We start from the raw sequence: 17,810 nt of genomic DNA on the forward strand, positions 1-17,810 counted from the left end.
TCATGGAATTCTGAATTTTAAGGTTGAAAAATGAGAGTAATTAAAGCAACGTGAACGGATGCATATATGTAAAGTTGTCATCAAGCACGTTAGAACCAACAAAGGCACGTGGAGAGTGTTTGCAATTGTTTTAGCCAATAGACCAGGGGCCATTTGTAAGTGCACTTAATGCATAGAGTAAACAGGTTCACCCTTTGAATCCACAGCTGTCAATTGGTCAGTTTCTTTTATCAGTAGCATGGAGGGCAAGGCCGCTAAGCACTTAAAAGCCTGTAAAGACACTGCATTGCATACATATATATGATGAAGACTTCCAGTTTTACCATGGGAAACTGCTGGCAAACTACATTTAACAGATATCGTTTTAGATGAAGATTTTTATATGTTAAAGTTGCAATAAAATTGCTTAAACGGTCGTGGCAGCATTCTGGTTCGGAACAGCTCCCCAGGGCTGTCCCAGGGTGTAACCAACAAAAAGTCAAGCAAATCTACATCTTTGAAGAAATTCAAGCATCGTGTGTTTTGTGTGTGTTGTGTGCATATGTGTGTGTGTGTGGTGAGGGGGCGCTCTGTATTTGCATGTGTGGGCTGATTAGTGGGTAGAGACGAAGCTTCTTCGCGTAGCTCAGCTCCGTTTCCCGCTTTTGCGAGGGTGCAGAGGAAAGTGTTCTGCTTTAGGTGATGACAGAGGTCAAAGTGTGCTTATGGGCCATTGAAGAGAGGTGCAGCCAAAACCAGGGACATACGTTAAAACACGTGTACCATCGCCAATCATAGGTGTGCTCCCCCTTTCTCTCAACTTCCTCTGTCTCGCAAACACTTTCTCGCTCACTCGCTCGCTCGCTCACTCACTCACTCACAAGCGAACGCACATTCTCGTTCTCTCTGCAGCTCTGACATCTCCGCTCACTGTCAATCTCTGTGTCTTTCGCAGGACTTTCATTTTTACACGGACGAGTACTGGACAAACATACTTTTTTCAACACCAAAACTCTTGTAGGAGATCATTCTGCAGTTGCATCGTTTAAAAAACCTCCGGAGAAGGACATCGGTGGAGGAGAAAAATGCCTCAGAAAGGTTGGTGGAAACATATTCTCCTCAAAAGTTTGTGCATCTCACAGCAGGCATGAAGTACCTCATTCACTGGTGAGCTTATGTGAAAACAATAGGGATGCCGTTTGAAATGGGACGTATTATTATTATTATTATTATTATTATTATTATTATTATTATTATTATTATTACTATTATTATTATTATTATTTCAGTTATTGCAGCAACGACAACAACAACAACAATAATAATAATAATACTAATAATGATAGTAATAATAATAATAATAATAATGATAACCACGTTTGTTAGCCTTACGGGCAATCTTGCGCTTTGAGAGGTAAATAACAACTACAGCGTTGTTCATCGTCTGAAAAATTACAAGTCAGGATGTCCGATTTCTAGTGGCGTTTGAGCTAGGTTTATACATTTGGTCTTTGGTCTTTATGCAGGAATTTGTCAGTGTTTGTGGGTAGCCTAATGCTTATCTATGACAGGGAGGGGTACAAAGTCATGTTAGGCCTAGACAGCGAATAGTACGGAGAATGGGGACGCAATGACCCGTTGACGAAAGGTGTCAGTTTGAATCATCCAAGCAGACGATTCAACCCATTACCTTCTTTAAAACCAAGCTAGGAACACACTGGAGCTCCTAAATCATCACTCTTTAAGTGCACACAGGATTTTTTCTTCAGTAAGCTAAGTTCTGAAAAGGTTACGTTTATATTTTCTTAAACAGTAATAATGCGCTCATTCGGCAACTATTTGGGTGATCTGAGGTTTCCAAATAGTTAAAGAATATTAACAACAACAGAAGCAAAGACTCAGTATTGTCGATTAAATTAGACTAAGTATGGTCATCTGCCGCTGATAAGAAAGATCATTCACCACGCTATAGCATTGAGAAATCACGTTGCACAATAATAAAAGGCATAAAGGTTAAACCATTAATTTGATTTACTCAGTTAAAACAATAGCAACAGTCAAAACTCACTTTAATACCAATATGGGAACATCACAAATTCATTCAAAACCGTGCTCTTACTCTGGCATGCTATTTGCGTTGTCAGAAAATTAGTTTTGATATTATAATTTATGTGAATCATGATAAAAGATTACACTAAGATGATCGCTGCATGCAAATATCCCTGTGGTTGCAACTTCCTACTGGGTCTTTGTGAGGAAATGTATGTCTGCATATGAATGTCGTTAATTCAGGACACTACTGTGAATAAGCATGTTTAATTAAGGCAATTGTCATTAGGGATTACACATTGGAGAGTGATTCAGATTAGAATCTAGTTAAACTCAAACGGCACTCGCATTCACCATTTTACATAAATTATTAACTTCATGGGAGCAGTAACGCAGAATATTTTCCGAAACCACGATATATCACTTAACATTTTATTGAGAACACAACAATTTCAAATCATTCATATGAATGTTACCTCCAGCCGAATGAGTAGAATTTTAATGAAGATTAAAAGTATAATTTATACACGTATAGACGAACATAAATGATCCCAATTTTCCGCTTTATTCTACCATAAAATACAGGCTATTTATGTATATACATATATCAGTTATTTCTGTTGCTTATAATAATAATAATAATTATTATTATTATTATTATTATTGTTGTTGTTGTTGTTGTTGTTGTTGTTGTTGTTTTTGTTGTTGTTTTTATTGCTATTGTTATTATTTAGAAAACACGCCTATTTTCATTACTTTCGAAATGCGACGTTCGCTCTTAGATGTTTTCAAAACTTTCACAAAGAGAGCAGAGTAAGTCTACAGAACGCATTCAGACATGGCCGGGCTATTTTTGCGTGAGGGGAGAAAATGAAACTACAGACTCCTTCTCCGGCCCCCTTTTTAGTTGTGCTACTGAATGGATTCTTTGCTGCGATTGTCTTTTTCAATTGAGCGTCCTACTGGGCTGTTGTGTTCTTTTACAACCCTTAACAACCCACACCAGTTACACAATTACCTCCAGATATTTATAACGCGAAATTACTTTTCTATTTCCTCAAACGATGCAAACAAAAACTACTTTGGGGCTCGGGCATGGGGTCACGGCCGTCAGCAGTGTGACGGTAGTGGTCTGAGTGTGTATGGTTCTTGGGGGCAGGGTGCCCACGACTCTTTGTATTCCGAAAGTGTTGGTACGGTTTGTGGGAGTTTATGTTGCTAGTTACATAGGCCGAGTTCTGCTCCCTGGGTTTGCGTACAGAGGTAAAAAGAGGCGCATTGTTGAGCTCCAGCAGGCTTTGTTGGCCCGACTTCACCCCCTCTTGCTCCCACTTTTCAGAGCACTGAGGCGAAGTAGACAGCGTGTGTCACTGTACACTTTTGACTACAAGATCTAAAGAGGATGGCGACCAGTAAAACGTTTTACAGACCACCAAAAAACAGAGTCGGTGGCGATAACGGTATAATGGATGTTATCAGTTAAAATCACACGTCAGTAAATAAATTTACATGCTTCAATTCGGCAATATTCAACTCAGTGCAATTTCAACAACTTCACATTTTAAAGGGACCGTGCCCAGTAAAATCTGTTTTTTTTTTGCAGGCAGAAATATGTGTTCCTTGTAGCAAACCGTCAGTAAAATACCTCACTTAATAACCTACCATTCACGATTCACTCGAGATTCGCAGACCTGATTTTATAATACAAGAAATCATCCAAATACGGATGCACTAATATGTTGTTTTGCTTTGTCCTAGGAAAGCATTAAGTAGTCAGCGGCAAATGAGGGGCTAAATTGTTTTAAGCGGACAGTCAACTGTGTTTCCAGGCAAGTTTTAATGCTAACATGTACATAGAAAGGATATATCAAAACCCCAAACATGTAATCGAGCTACCATTTCATAGAGACCATGGCTTATGATGTATTAAACCTTCCATCGCATTGCCAATTTGCGCCAGGACTGGTTTAACAATCATTACAGAAAATGGATCCATTAAAAATGACTATGAGATCATTCAAAGCAGACATTAATTAATTGTTTCTTTATCATGATAGAATACCATAATCAAGCAACGTGGGAATCTGGGGTCGCCTCCATGATGCAAAACAGTAAGTGTACTTTATATGTTTGTTTATCATGCATTTACAGAATATTTCATCTCATATTGTGATTCACTCAGAGGGAAACTGCCGATTGGTGATTATCTTCATCAGATACATTTTAATTTGTGATGCCAACACAAGATTTGCGGCTACAGTGGCAAAAATACCTTTGAGAGTAGTTGGTACAGCTATCATAATGAGAAAGTTGCTGTTAATTATCTCCTTTATATTATCATCATCTCGTCTATAATATCAGCAAGCCACCAGAAATAACAGCCATTTAGAATTGTTGGATATATAAATACATTGCTGTGTAGAATTCGGTTGTAGTAGTGTGTTGTATTTTCACTCAAGATAAATTGGTTAAATCACAATTAGATTTCTTTAGCGAGCCCCTCTGTAATACAGCTTATTACAGACTGTTAGAAAAGTAGGTCAATATGGAGAAAGCATTATTTCATGCAGACATATTGATTGGAAATACTGTAACGCGTGCACATAAGCGGTATGCTTGGATGCGGAGTGATGGAAATACAGTTTTCTGCTTGAACTGATATTAAATAATTGCAGGGCTGTGTGAATTAATTCTGGACGTGGCTGTCAAGATGGGCAGCATCGTAACAGCCATGGAATGAAAATATAAGGAAAACTTTTTTAACTACTATTTTCTTGTTAAATCGGGCATTATGTAATACATATCCCTGTAAACCTGCTTAATGAACTATTGATAAAAATACGATTGTTATCATTTCTCTTTATTTTTCTGACATTGAAATATGTTCCCTACAAATATGGCTTGAAGTCTAATAAGCTTTTTAAAATGATGTATAAAACTTTCTGCCAGAGAGCGATAACAAATGGATGCTACACGTAAATGACATCGAAAAAGTAGTTAATCATAGGAGGAGATTGATCGCGACATTACTGATGATATGTGAAATAAGTCTAAATTCTGGTCAATATTTCGAAAGACGTTTCGGCAAGTTACGTATTATATTCGGATGCTGTCATTTATGAATAGTTCTGATGTTCTGGAATTCGGTGATTTATTATCAAAGTATTCCATCTGGCTATTGCTTTCCGTGGGTTGATATTAACACTAAATTATAGTGTTATGAAATACAAATCCGGTGCAAATAGCCGAAAAGGTTCCACTGGGATGCGGCCCCGGGTTTGTCTGAGAGGTCGCAGCGGTCTGTGCTGGCTTTGTGAACATAATTTCTGGGGAGTTTCAAAACTGACACCATATGTTTCTCCGTAAGGGGAGCAATGAAATATACGCCGCACAATAATTGCCATCGGCAGTTAATATATGGCCCTTCCTCACACCTTGGGGAATTACGTAACGATTAGGACGCAACCTTTTAACTACAAAACATAAAGCTGTGGCATGAGTGTAGTCATCGATCAAATAGATTTATTTGATAAACAGACGTGGTGTAGTGCCATTCAATCCCAAAGCTCTCGCCTACTTACATTCCAGACTATATTAAATCCACTTAATCCAGGAATTAAGGAAAATAGAGAGGATGACAATGGATTATTCCAATCTTTATTTAAAAAAGATTATCGCACGTTTCGTCTCACTTGCAAAGAGCAACACACTTTAAGGTGGAGAAGCCACCAATTAAAAGACTAATTTGACTAGTAAATGTGCTGCATTATGTTCATAATAAAAGCATAGACAGTGATGCTCTGATCTCAAGTATGGCGTTGGCCCTAGTGACGGGAATTGATTGGACTGTAGAGGATGTTGGGGTTTGTTGCCAAATACAAACAAGGGGGGAAAAAACTGTGTGTCAGTTTTAATATGTTTAGAATCATGCGCGCCCCCGTTCTTGTGCCCGCGCATGGCCCAAAGCTACCATAAAGCGAAGCTTCCCTTGAAGCTAAAAGCGCAGAGTCCAATTTTGTCTGATATCCAAATGCAGAGAGAAAGGGTCGTTTTATCATGCTACTATTTGTCGTGACGATGCGATTTTCAAGAGCAGAGTAGTGTCATAAAGTGACATGCCTGCCACAAGTGCTTCAGCTGATCTTTTCAATTAGCCTTCCATGCATGATCCGAGGCGACTTCCGCCTATTTCCAGAAATTAAGCTCAAACTTGACGTGCAGCTAGCTTTATTTTAAAGACAAATGTCAGAGAGGCTCATCATATTTTCGCCCCTCTTCTATATTTGGAGCTTATTTATTGCTAAGAAGCCTGCGCTCCCTGAGCCAATCTAACGGTGGGCGTCAGAGGGGAAGGGAGCGGAGAGGTTTCACGGAGGCACTCCGGGGAGCTTCAGTAGTCTACTATTTGGAGTAGGTCTGGTGGATCGTCGTTTTCTTTTATCGGACTGCATAATACTAATTATCTGGTATGCTATTATTTTCTCTAAATAATCTTTAGTAATTGTTTTCCAGATAATTTATTTTTTCATATATTTTCGTGTTTTGTTGTGTAATATACTATTATAGAGTTCGATGACAGATGAGGGCAGAGTTTGTGTGAGGACTTTTTGTGTATATTTTAGATCTGAAATGCAGGGCATCGTCTTATCTGCTGTTCACGGAGGAACTTGTGCTTGATTTTGGTTCACTTGAATGGAGATGCTTTTTTGGTCAGGTCATTTACGCGACTGTCGCTTAATCGATCCATGCGCACATACTGTAGGCTTTAGATTTACAGTCTGATGACTGAGGCGTGTTAGAAGGTATTGTATATGGTCCCTAAATAATTATGAAATGCAATACGCAACATAATGTCTTGGTGTTCAACTTTACTTTCTCGCGCTTGAGGATGAATTGTTTCTATAGGCTAAGCAATCAGTCCCTAGTCTGATAAACTTCACTAGCGAAATATGATTGCTCATAGAATTGAAATAACAAGAACAGCCATGAAATAATTTCTTTTTCGCTATTTTTGCGTGTGCTTAGGTCACAGTGGCGTCAACCAGCTCGGCGGGGTCTTTGTCAACGGCAGACCACTACCAGACTCCACCAGACAGAAAATTGTCGAACTTGCTCACAGCGGAGCGCGACCGTGCGACATCTCCAGGATTTTACAGGTGACAATTCTGCACGTTTCCGCAGCCTTTGACTAGCTATCTAGATAAAATACCATCTGGAGGTGAGAGCTGTATTTGCCCCCCCCTCCAAAAACACTGCCCTGAAAGAATACTAATTAGGCCTAAATGTACTTAAAACAAAGGACAACTCTTAATCAATTTAGAAATCCAGGTAACCATCAGTTCATATCAATATCTTGAACATATGCCCAGAAAAATCATTGTCAGCACCTTGCAACGCGCAGACGAGTTAAACAAACAACACAAAAGAAGTTATCCTACCATTTAAGGTATATTTTCCTGTGTTTATAGAACCATGATGATGCAAAAGTCCAAGTGCTGGACAATGACAACGTAAGCTTATCACTGTTTGAAGTACATTTCAATATTTCATGTTAGTCTTAAATAATGTATGTGAATTGTTTCTATTGTTGTCTATGCAGGTGTCGAATGGATGCGTGAGTAAGATCCTGGGCAGATATTATGAGACTGGCTCCATCAGACCACGGGCTATTGGAGGGAGCAAACCAAGAGTAGCGACACCAGAAGTGGTCGGCAAAATCGCCCAGTACAAGAGGGAGTGCCCTTCTATCTTTGCCTGGGAGATCCGTGACAGACTACTGTCAGAGGGAGTGTGCACCAACGACAACATACCCAGCGTGAGTGGAAGAACTGTTCAGTACTTTGATGACTGAATTTACAATTTACCAGTAGAAAAAAATGTGCAAGCTAACACTGCTGACGGTGTAGATAAGCGATGAGCATGAAAGACCCCCGTCTCTCTCTCTCTGTCTCTCTCTCCCACTATATATATATATATATATATATATATATATACACACACACACGTGTGTGTATGTGTGTGTAAGTAAAATATTTGCACTTTGCAAATCTTGCCTCACCCCACAAATTCAGCTCTTTGTCTTTCAGGTGTCATCTATAAATCGAGTCCTGCGCAACCTGGCTAGCGAAAAGCAACAGATGGGTGCAGATGGCATGTACGAAAAGCTGAGAATGCTCAACGGTCAGACTGGCACGTGGGGGACACGTCCAGGGTGGTATCCCGGAACGTCGGTGCCAGGTCAGCCGAATCAAGGTGAGACTGATTAGTAATAAATTGATAAATACTGCGCTCATTGTGACGACGAAGACGATAATGGTGATGATGTTGATGATGATGATGATTATGAGGCTATTATTATTATTAATTAGATGCTGCAGCAGCAGCAGCAGCAGTAGTAACAGTGTTAGTGTTAGTATTGTAGTGTTTATTCAGTAGTAGTGTTTATTCGTTTGTAGACATAAATGGCATGAATGTAAATGTAAAAGTAAATTTTAATTCTATGGTCAAATACACACACACACACACACACACACACACACACACACACACACACACACACACACACACACACACATATATATATAGAGAGAGACAGATAGATAGATAGATAGATAGATAGATAGATAGATATAGATATACATACAAAAGAGTAACATATGTCCAAAGATATCAAGTTAAATTACTACATGATGGATCTGAAAAAAACTAAGTGGTTCGACGAGGGAGAATTTGCAAATGGAACGGAAATATGGAAAAGAAACGTAAAATAATTAGATGTATTTGGGCATTTGACGGAGCGGTTAGAGGCAATGAGGACAATGGTGTGAAACATGTTCGGTTAAGATGTAAATACGTTTCTTTCTTTAAATATATTAAAGCATCCAACGATTCAGTCCTTATTTATATTTTATGCTATTTGACACTCATTATTCAGGTAGGCTGTGACGCGCGATCGGCAAATTTGGATGGGGAAAGTTTGCCGAACGAATTGGGTATTGAATGGCAATTGCCTTAACTTGGCACGTAATAGTCAATTTATCGGTCATCTCAATGCCGCTTGTGTCTCAATTTGCGTGACTAGGGTCCGTGTTTTCGGAGGTGACCATTCAACCCCCACCCTCCACCACTGATCATTCCCATCACAGGATGGGGACGCAGAAAAGCAGTGTGCGCGGTATCTGCGTATAAAAGATGGTGGTACTCATGCAAGAATTTGTGAGGGCAACAGGACCGTTGCTATGTAATTGCTCATTAGAGGTCGTTTAGTTTCTCATTAAATAACATGCACAGGCGCCTAGTTGGCTAGTTTGAGGACGAAGGAAGAAGAAAACGCTGTATTAGATTCCGGACACCACAAATTACGGTACATTTAACACGCATGTCAGTTTAATATGAACAGGCCTATGGAACACACAGTGTTACTTGTTACAAAATTAATAACATACAGTTGCTTCAAATTACACAGCAAAAGCGACAGATAATTTAGGCGTAAATGAAATGAACTGGTAGGCAATACATAGCCTACATATATACAGTATACTAGGTTTTACAAGTTGCATCCATAATTGCTCTGTATTCGCCCTTTTTTTAACCTCCATATACAAGTGATCATTTTGGGCTTCACGAGCGCAATACCACCTTTAAAGGAAGATTCCAGTCCATAAAACGATCTTTATCATAAGCAATTAGTCCTTTTTGAGGAGAAAAAAAGATCAAAATTAGTGCTGCAAAGTTAATTGCAATGTAGAACATATCAGGGCATTGTTGCTGTTCGATAATATAGTTCCATTTAAGATTCACACAGTTCGATTACTGACGACAATTCCAACGAGGAAGTTCACATAAAAAAGGATAAAATCGTAATGCACCCAAAACAAAGTGGTGCAAACTGGTTGACCTGGCCCTCTTTTTTGAAATTGTTTTTGTGCTCTATAGAGGAAGGTAGACCTATCAGTTCGAACTGGTAATGAACAGGCCAGTCCACGGTACTTTAATTAATGACAGCAGTGTGTAGAGGTTAGCAAACTGAATTGAAAGGTGTACTAACTTGATCCTCATGAGCACAATGTGGAGCACTGCTCACAGAGAGTAAATGCTTTAGTTTTCTCCTTCAATTGTGTCCTCACAAGTAAGTCTGGCAGTCACTCTCCGTCTGCAGAGTTTAATGGTTCCCCTTTTTCCTACTATATTGTGTCACAGTGAAAGGGTCTTTTTCTGTTCAAGTGTTGGTCTTCATTTCAATAGTTCTCTAAACTCCCAAGTCGTAAATAGCAGTTAGTATTCCCTCAACTTCATAGAGAATGTGAAAATATTAAAAGAAAGTTTGAAAAGGCCTTGTCAGTCCAAACATGAAATATCAAAAAAGTCCTAAAACTCAATGTATATTTTACTCAAAGTGCACAAACATGCTTAACTACGTAAATTAACAATTATTACCAATTTGGCTGCAAGTTGGGAACAGCTAAATTTAAAATGGTGTCTTAAAACATGTAATGTGTAGAAATAAGCACTGGCAATTTATTGGAATCAAATAATGATATGATATGGTTCTCACGGCTTATAAATAATTCATGGATATTTTGCAGTGATCAGAAGTGTTTCTTCCACTACTTTCTAAAGTGATATGTTATGCTACACATTGTGGTAAGCATTAGGCAGTTCACATTCTTACAGCCTTCCATCTTGTGTTTCAGATGGTTGTCAACAACAAGACAACAGCGGGGAAAACACAAACTCAATCAGTTCAAATGGAGAAGATTCAGATGAGACTCAGATGCGATTACAGCTGAAGAGAAAATTGCAAAGAAATCGAACATCTTTCACTCAGGAACAAATAGAAGCGCTAGAAAAAGGTATGTGAAATGAAATCATCCTAAACTACATTATACAAAGCAACAAGATGTACTTCTCATCCATTTTTAATATCCTTTTTACCAAATTTCTCAAACTGTAATAAAATTCAAGTCTTAAACAGTACAATACAACCTCAAGAAGTGTCAGAACTTCTTGCGACACATTATCTCTCTTCTCGCACTAACAGTTAATTAATAATTTATGTAAATTTAATTACTATATAATGTTTGAATGATTTTATACTTTTCAACTTTTCATAATTTTATTACTTTTTTTTTTCATAGAATTTGAAAGAACACATTATCCAGACGTCTTTGCAAGAGAAAGACTCGCGGCAAAAATCGACCTCCCAGAGGCAAGAATACAGGTGGGAAGATTCTTCAAGAATTCAGTTGCAGCTTCTCAAACCTACTCGCTAAACATCACGCATGTCTTATAAGATCTCTGTCATAAGCTTACGTCCATGTTTACCTTCTGTGTGGCAGGTGTGGTTTTCAAACAGAAGAGCAAAGTGGAGGAGGGAAGAGAAGCTGCGAAATCAGCGTCGGCAAGCGAGCAATTCCTCCAGTCACATTCCAATCAGCAGCAGTTTTAGCACTAGCGTCTACCAAGCCATTCCACAGCCCACTACACCTGGTACGCACCACACCAGTTAACTGCAACGCACAGATTACGACAGCACATTAACATATGCTGCTTCCATCAGTACTTTGTGGATAAACTAACAACTTACTGAAGCTAGAGTTATGATAAGTCACCCATGTAATAGTTTTATGGTCAACATGAGCTACTGCATGTCTTTGCACTACTTATTTTTATTCCAATGTTTATTTCTAAATCAGTCATAACATCTCAAAATCTGTCTTTGATTCTTTTTTTTTTTACTTGTTCCAAGCTCTAAATTGCAATTTGTAGTTACATGTCAAATTACGACTGTCCAAAGTCAACTGTCTTTTTCAGTGAGATTACTATGTTCTCTCCTCACAGTGTCGTTCACATCAGGGTCCATGCTGGGCAGATCTGACACAGCCCTTACAAACACATACAGTGGACTGCCACCCATGCCCAGCTTCACCATGGCCAACAACCTGCCTATGCAAGTAAGTCTAAAGGCATATCAGAGCCTGTCCCAACTCAAATGACCGTACCGTTTGTGTCCGTCAGTTCCTTGAATGTGCTGTGCAGCCCAGTGATAGTCAGTAATATGTCATTACATAATATACATAGGCAATCACAAATATTCTCCTTAAAAGGTAGCTGTTGCATCACCAAGCATATATTATTTCTGTGAACTCACCATTTAATATTGCATTCTGTCCTTGTATAAATGGGACAATGCTGCAAAGTTTTGCCACCTTTTGAGAAAACTCAGCATCTTCAATCACTAGATCAAACATTTCATATAGCTATGCAAAGAACAACATTGAAGAGGACAGTTACAGAGAGAAACTGTAACTCTAAATGTCTACTTAAATAGACATATATTATAAAAGCTAATACATATTCTCTTTTTATAGCCCAGCCAGACTTCCTCCTATTCCTGCATGCTGCCCACCAGTCCATCTGTGAATGGGCGGAGCTACGACACATACACACCCCCTCATATGCAGGCACACATGAACAGCCAATCAATGGCCACTTCTGGTACAACCTCAACAGGTAGGCAGACAAAAAATCATCGCTTACACGCTTGGTGATGTCAGTATAAAATCATTTTAAAACTTTGACTCAACAATCTGCCACCACCTTTAAGCAACTAAAACATTTAAATTCATCTTTATCTATCCACTCGCGTTACGTCTCTTCCTTCTATTTCCTTTTATCCACTCTTTCATTAGCCTGCAAAATCACCCCATCATTTAACTGCATGCATAATTGTTTCCTGTAACAATCTATGAATGTATTAAAAAAAGAAAAACAACTACTATGTTACATGTATTCAGATAAAACTTGTTCTGACAATATTTTTTTTGTAAATTATAATAAGCTTTTCAGATGTTTTAAAAATAATATGAAAGTATGAAAGCCACAAACATTCACATATTAATTACTTTAAGAGATCATAGTGGCTTACATTAGTTCATCAGTTAAAAAGTGACAAAGTGTTACATAATTATTGTTCTGAATGCTTGGGAAGATCTATATCATGAGATTTATCAGCCATTATGGTGCTGATAGGAATTAATATATAGGTGTTGTTGCCAAAATCATTCTTACCTGATGTTTCAGGTAAGGAAAGTCTGTGTGACAGTACATATATGGTGTTTTGACTAACAGACATTTTGTCCTGTGTATCTTACTCTAGGACTCATCTCCCCAGGAGTATCTGTCCCTGTCCAAGTTCCCGGCAGTGAGCCAGATATGTCTCAGTACTGGTCAAGACTACAGTAAAGAGAAAAGCTATTTCGCCCTCTGACTTCCACACGGACTGACTGAGCTGCAGTATTTTTTGCACACACACATTGCGAACACACATGAAGGAGAGAAGGAGTTGGAAGGACAAACGTGTATGTTATGTGTGTGTTCTTAAAACTGGGATTGTGTGCTGTTTGACAAACTATGGCAACACAAGACTTGAAGAGGAAAAATGACAATGAAACTGAGGAGAGACATGAAAAAAGGATCTTTGTAAAGTGTCCAGTTTCCAAATTTTTCATGGAACAAAAAACAAAACAAAACAAAATTCCTCTTTTTTCCCCATCTTTTTGGTGTATTTGTACATGGCCATTTATATGTCATGGCCCAAAAAAAAAAAAAAAAAAGAAAAGAAAGAGAAAAAGAAAACAGAACAATCACGGATGAACTGCCAGAAGCCATCTTGGTTTTGCATTTGGAAGGAGAACCATGGACTCTTTTTTTAACTGAGGTATCGAAATCCTTGACCAGATTCTACATGGACTCATATCATTCTAGCTCAGTGGAGGAGCAGAAACGTACTGCGTGGAAGCCTGATTTATTCATCAGTTAGTTTGCTGCTTTTTCTCAAAAAAAAAAAAAAAAAAAAAAGGAAAAAAAAGGGGGAGGGGCTGGTGACTGGAAAGCCCAAGGTCAACTTACCCACAATGGTTTCAGTTACTGATTTTGAATTAAATTGGATTTTGGTAAACTTAAGTGCACAGAAGTATACCTGGAAGAGTTTAGAAGGAAAACTACAGATATGATTATGGGGGTGGAGGACATGTTTTAGTTTGGTCATGGTTAAAACCAAAAGGTCTGCTGGGTAGACTGTCTCAAGGCCATTTTTAAATGTGATAAATCACAAGTTTCGGATGGAGGGGGAAAAGTCATTCATTTAAGGTAAAGCAGACTGTCTTTGACAACTTTATCCAACTTGTTAATGTTCAATTGTATGTATTTGTCTTCCTTTTAAATCTCCCAGAATGGTTTTGGATATAAAAGTTATTCTTATTTGTAATGCCCCAAGAATATTCTATAAATGTTTTATACAGACTTCCATGCATAATAAAAAAAAACCATTTCTTTAGGTCAGGTACAAGTTGTCCATTAGTATAGATGTATTATAGTGTCTTACAGTCAAATGATTTTGTGAAACTAGAAATATTTAATTCCTATAATTATGATTTAAAAATGCTTGACAGAGTTTTAAACATAAGTGTTTGGCAGTTGTTTACAAGTACATATCAGAATTAACCATTGTTGATTGTAAAAACAGACCAAAGCCTTTGTATTTCATCAATTACATATGTTTTTCTATAAGTCTTGTGTTGCAAAATTTTTGTAAACTTTGGTTTTATGTTCAAGTACATTGGCTATGTTTGACTGCATTTTAATCAAGCAGTCATTTATTTATGATTGAAGATCATGTGTTGTTTGCAAAACAAATATGTTGTCTGTTACTCTTTCATTTCTGTGTTTAGCTGTGTCACTAGACTACGGACACACATAACAGCTCTGTGTCAGATTAATGCTTTGGAAATGAAAGGTCTACACTGTCTTGCAAATATTTCAATTTAATTTTATTTAAAAGCTTTCTAAATGTATTTTGTGAAAACTATAAAAGCATTTTGTACAGTATACTACCAATTTGTCGGTCTTTCATTTTCACTCTGATGGTTGCCTGAACGACGAAACTTATTGCCGGTGCTGCATGGAGTTGACATTAATTCAGAATGATCTGAGATTGCATTTTCCACAGAGTAACACAACCACAAATTACACTCTGGTAAATTTAAAGGTACACACGCACAGAGCAGCAACGTGTCCTGCCGCATACCTCATAACTACCAAACCCTTATTAGACAAAAGCACCAACTGCCTCCACACAGCTCAAACATCACAAAAGCGCAGCACAATGGAAAGGCCAAACCATTCAGCTCTGCTTGCTGTTGTTTTGGTAGAGTTACGATGGTTTAAAAAAAGAAAAAGAGGGAGCGCGGGGGTGAGGGGGGGCAGGAGAGAGGGAAGAAAATGGGAAGAATAAAGCGGCCTGAGCCCAGGGCGAGCTGAGGGAGAGACGAAGCGAGTGTGTGGCAGAATGAGTTATTTTGCTTCACTTGCTGCCTCAGCGGGGGGGGGGGGGGGGGGGGGGGGGGGGTGTTCTGTGGGGGTGGGGGTTGGGAGGTAAGGGCTGGCAAAAGCTGGGTCAGGTGGAGGCAGCAGAGCACCCTGTGGGTCAGTGAAACGGTACAGTTCACTAATGCAGAAACTCAAAACAATTTCATATTGGCATTGTAATACATGCTGGTCAATTATTAATAAGAAAACGTGTAATTTTGATACTTTATGATGGTCAGACAAAGAAACTAACTGTAAATTATAATAAGATGCAGGCGCAATGTTCATTTTCCCACAGCTAAAAAAAAAAAAATTCAGAGCATCAGCTCTAGTTAAAACTAAAATCTAGATGAAAACAACAAAAAAAAAATTAACAAAGCATATTCTCACATTTTTAGAGGACATTGAGGGATCATCTTTAATTAAATAGTACTATGATCCAGATTTGGAGAAAGCAGTGATCTCAGCACTGAACAATTCCCAGTGAACTGAAAAAAGAAGAAAATAAAACAAAAAGCTAATCTAAAATGAAAAGACTTTGGTCTTTATTGATGTAAAACTGAACATTTGAATGATCTTCATGTTTGTTTAGTTAAAAATGTCTTTTGCGGATTTTTAAGCTTTTTAAGTTTTATGTATACTTGCTTTTCACTCAGAGGGGATTGAAACAATATTTACAGATCTGCTGGATTCAAATACTTTTAAAGAAGGATTTGTTTTGATCAGTGAAAACATACCCTTCTTCACAAAGGTTTGGTGCTATCTTTGTCCCCTTTCAAGCAACCAGCACTTGTTTACAGGAAAAAAAAAAACATTACAGAATGTCACAGACATAAACACCTGACAGACAAGGCATGGCAGTTTCTGAAGAAACATTCATTTGACTATGAATTTAATCACTTGGTTTGCATGAGACATTTTTTGAATGCTTTCACACGCAAGCTAAGGCAGTGCCCAGCAGCAAGTTAATGCAACTGCAGTTAACATCTTACCTTATATAAAAAAAAAAGATTTAAAAGAAAAACAGTCCCTTAAAACAGAATATAAACAACATTTACACTATTACACTAAAGAGGGCAATTTCAGTTAAAGAAGTACAAGAGTGTGATGGGAGTTTTCATAAGGACCATATTGTGTATGTGTGTGTGTAAGTGTGTGTGTGTGTGTGTGTGTGCCTCTCTCTGCCTCTGAACAGAGAGAGGAATCAAAGCAGAGGCTACAGGACACCTCAGCGCACAATCTTACAGAGAGAAAAAGGAGACACTGCACGGCTGCTACTACAACTCAACTCAAATGTGACTTAAGAGCAATATAGCTAATCGCTCACTGTTTTCAGAGAGGCATAAACAGAGAGAAAGTGAAAGAAAGACAGAGAGAGACAGGTGGGAGTGGGGTAGAGGCAGAGAGAGAGTGAGAGAGAGAGCGAGAGAGAGAGAGAGAGAGAGAGAGAATGAAAACTGAGGGTTGATGGTGCTATGAGAACCAAAAGACGGGGCAACAAACACAACAGTAACTGAATGTGAATGTGCACGTAAACATGTGAGGTCTCATGAACAGATACTTTAGTAAGCAGATTTATTCAACTCAGTGAATAATGCATGCGTATGACCGGATTTTTGTCATGACAAATACATTTTTCCCCAAAGTCATGGGGGTTCACGTCAAATGTAATTTGAGCCATAAAAACACAAATCAGCAAAGACCCCTAGTGAAACTACATAAAAACTGCGCCCTCCACCATCATGAAATTTAGATTAGGATCTCCTTCATCAAACTTACAATGACAAGAATACAATCTACAATGGGGGGCAAAAGGGAAGGAGAGACAGCGAGTTGAGAACATTTGTGATGCATGGGAGCATTTTAGCTGACAGACTGGGTCTTAAGATGTGGTTTTTAAGTTGCTGCTAGTAGCGCCAGCAGACCTTATAGAGTAACATATTCAAAATGACACCAAGGAGAGACAAAGAAAGACGCAGCATCTCTAATCTGTTATGCGAATATAAATCAACATGTCACAGTCTGAACAATTTCCTTTTTTTTTTTTTTTTTTTTGGTGTTGGCTCGTCACAGCTACACCGTGGTTAGTCTGAAGTGAGTGCTAGAAATTTATCACAAACTGTGCAGCCTTTTTTTTTTTTCTCCCTCTCTCTCTCATGAGCAAATCTGACTATCTAAACTGGCAACATGTCATCCAAAGAGCAGCTATCAGTTCAATTCAAATTGGCAAGAAACACAACACAATTTCTCATTGAGATTCATGACCTATTACAAAAACACAACGGGCATGGAGATGCTGATGTTACAGCCTTGACCTCACTCATGCCTCCCAGACTCAGTCAGCACACAGATCAAAGAGTGAGTACCGGGATCTGTCAGACAACAATCAGCATAACTTTGCAAAACAAGGCAAT

General features: G+C 38.4%; 1 protein-coding gene across 3 annotated transcripts; it reads left to right on the forward strand.

The window, feature by feature from the left end:
* The first annotated feature begins 1,064 nt into the window (after positions 1-1,064).
* pax6b (paired box 6b) lies at positions 1,065-13,272 on the forward strand. Of its 3 annotated transcripts, XM_030794399.1 has the most exons (12): positions 1,065-1,077; positions 4,086-4,139; positions 7,054-7,184; positions 7,497-7,538; positions 7,628-7,843; positions 8,115-8,280; positions 10,722-10,880; positions 11,166-11,248; positions 11,367-11,517; positions 11,869-11,981; positions 12,399-12,540; positions 13,187-13,272. In XM_030794399.1, exons 1-12 carry the CDS (start codon positions 1,065-1,067, stop codon positions 13,270-13,272), a joined length of 1,356 nt encoding a protein of 451 aa, XP_030650259.1. The 3 variants fall into 3 exon arrangements, with proteins under 3 accessions (XP_030650259.1, XP_030650260.1, XP_030650261.1); XM_030794400.1 differs by lacking the exon at positions 7,497-7,538; XM_030794401.1 differs by lacking the exon at positions 7,497-7,538 and having other exon boundaries at positions 8,115-8,265.
* Positions 13,273-17,810: the final 4,538 nt, after the last annotated feature.

Source organism: Chanos chanos, chromosome 2, assembly GCF_902362185.1.
Source record: "Chanos chanos chromosome 2, fChaCha1.1, whole genome shotgun sequence".
Classification (NCBI taxonomy): Eukaryota; Metazoa; Chordata; class Actinopteri; order Gonorynchiformes; family Chanidae; genus Chanos; species Chanos chanos.

Coding starts and splice junctions, on each gene's coding strand:
- pax6b (XM_030794399.1), top strand. Junction 8,281..10,721: donor GCCAGGTCAGCCGAATCAAG/GTGAGACTGATT, acceptor CTTGTGTTTCAG/ATGGTTGTCAACAACAAGAC. Junction 11,518..11,868: donor TCCACAGCCCACTACACCTG/GTACGCACCACA, acceptor CTCTCCTCACAG/TGTCGTTCACATCAGGGTCC.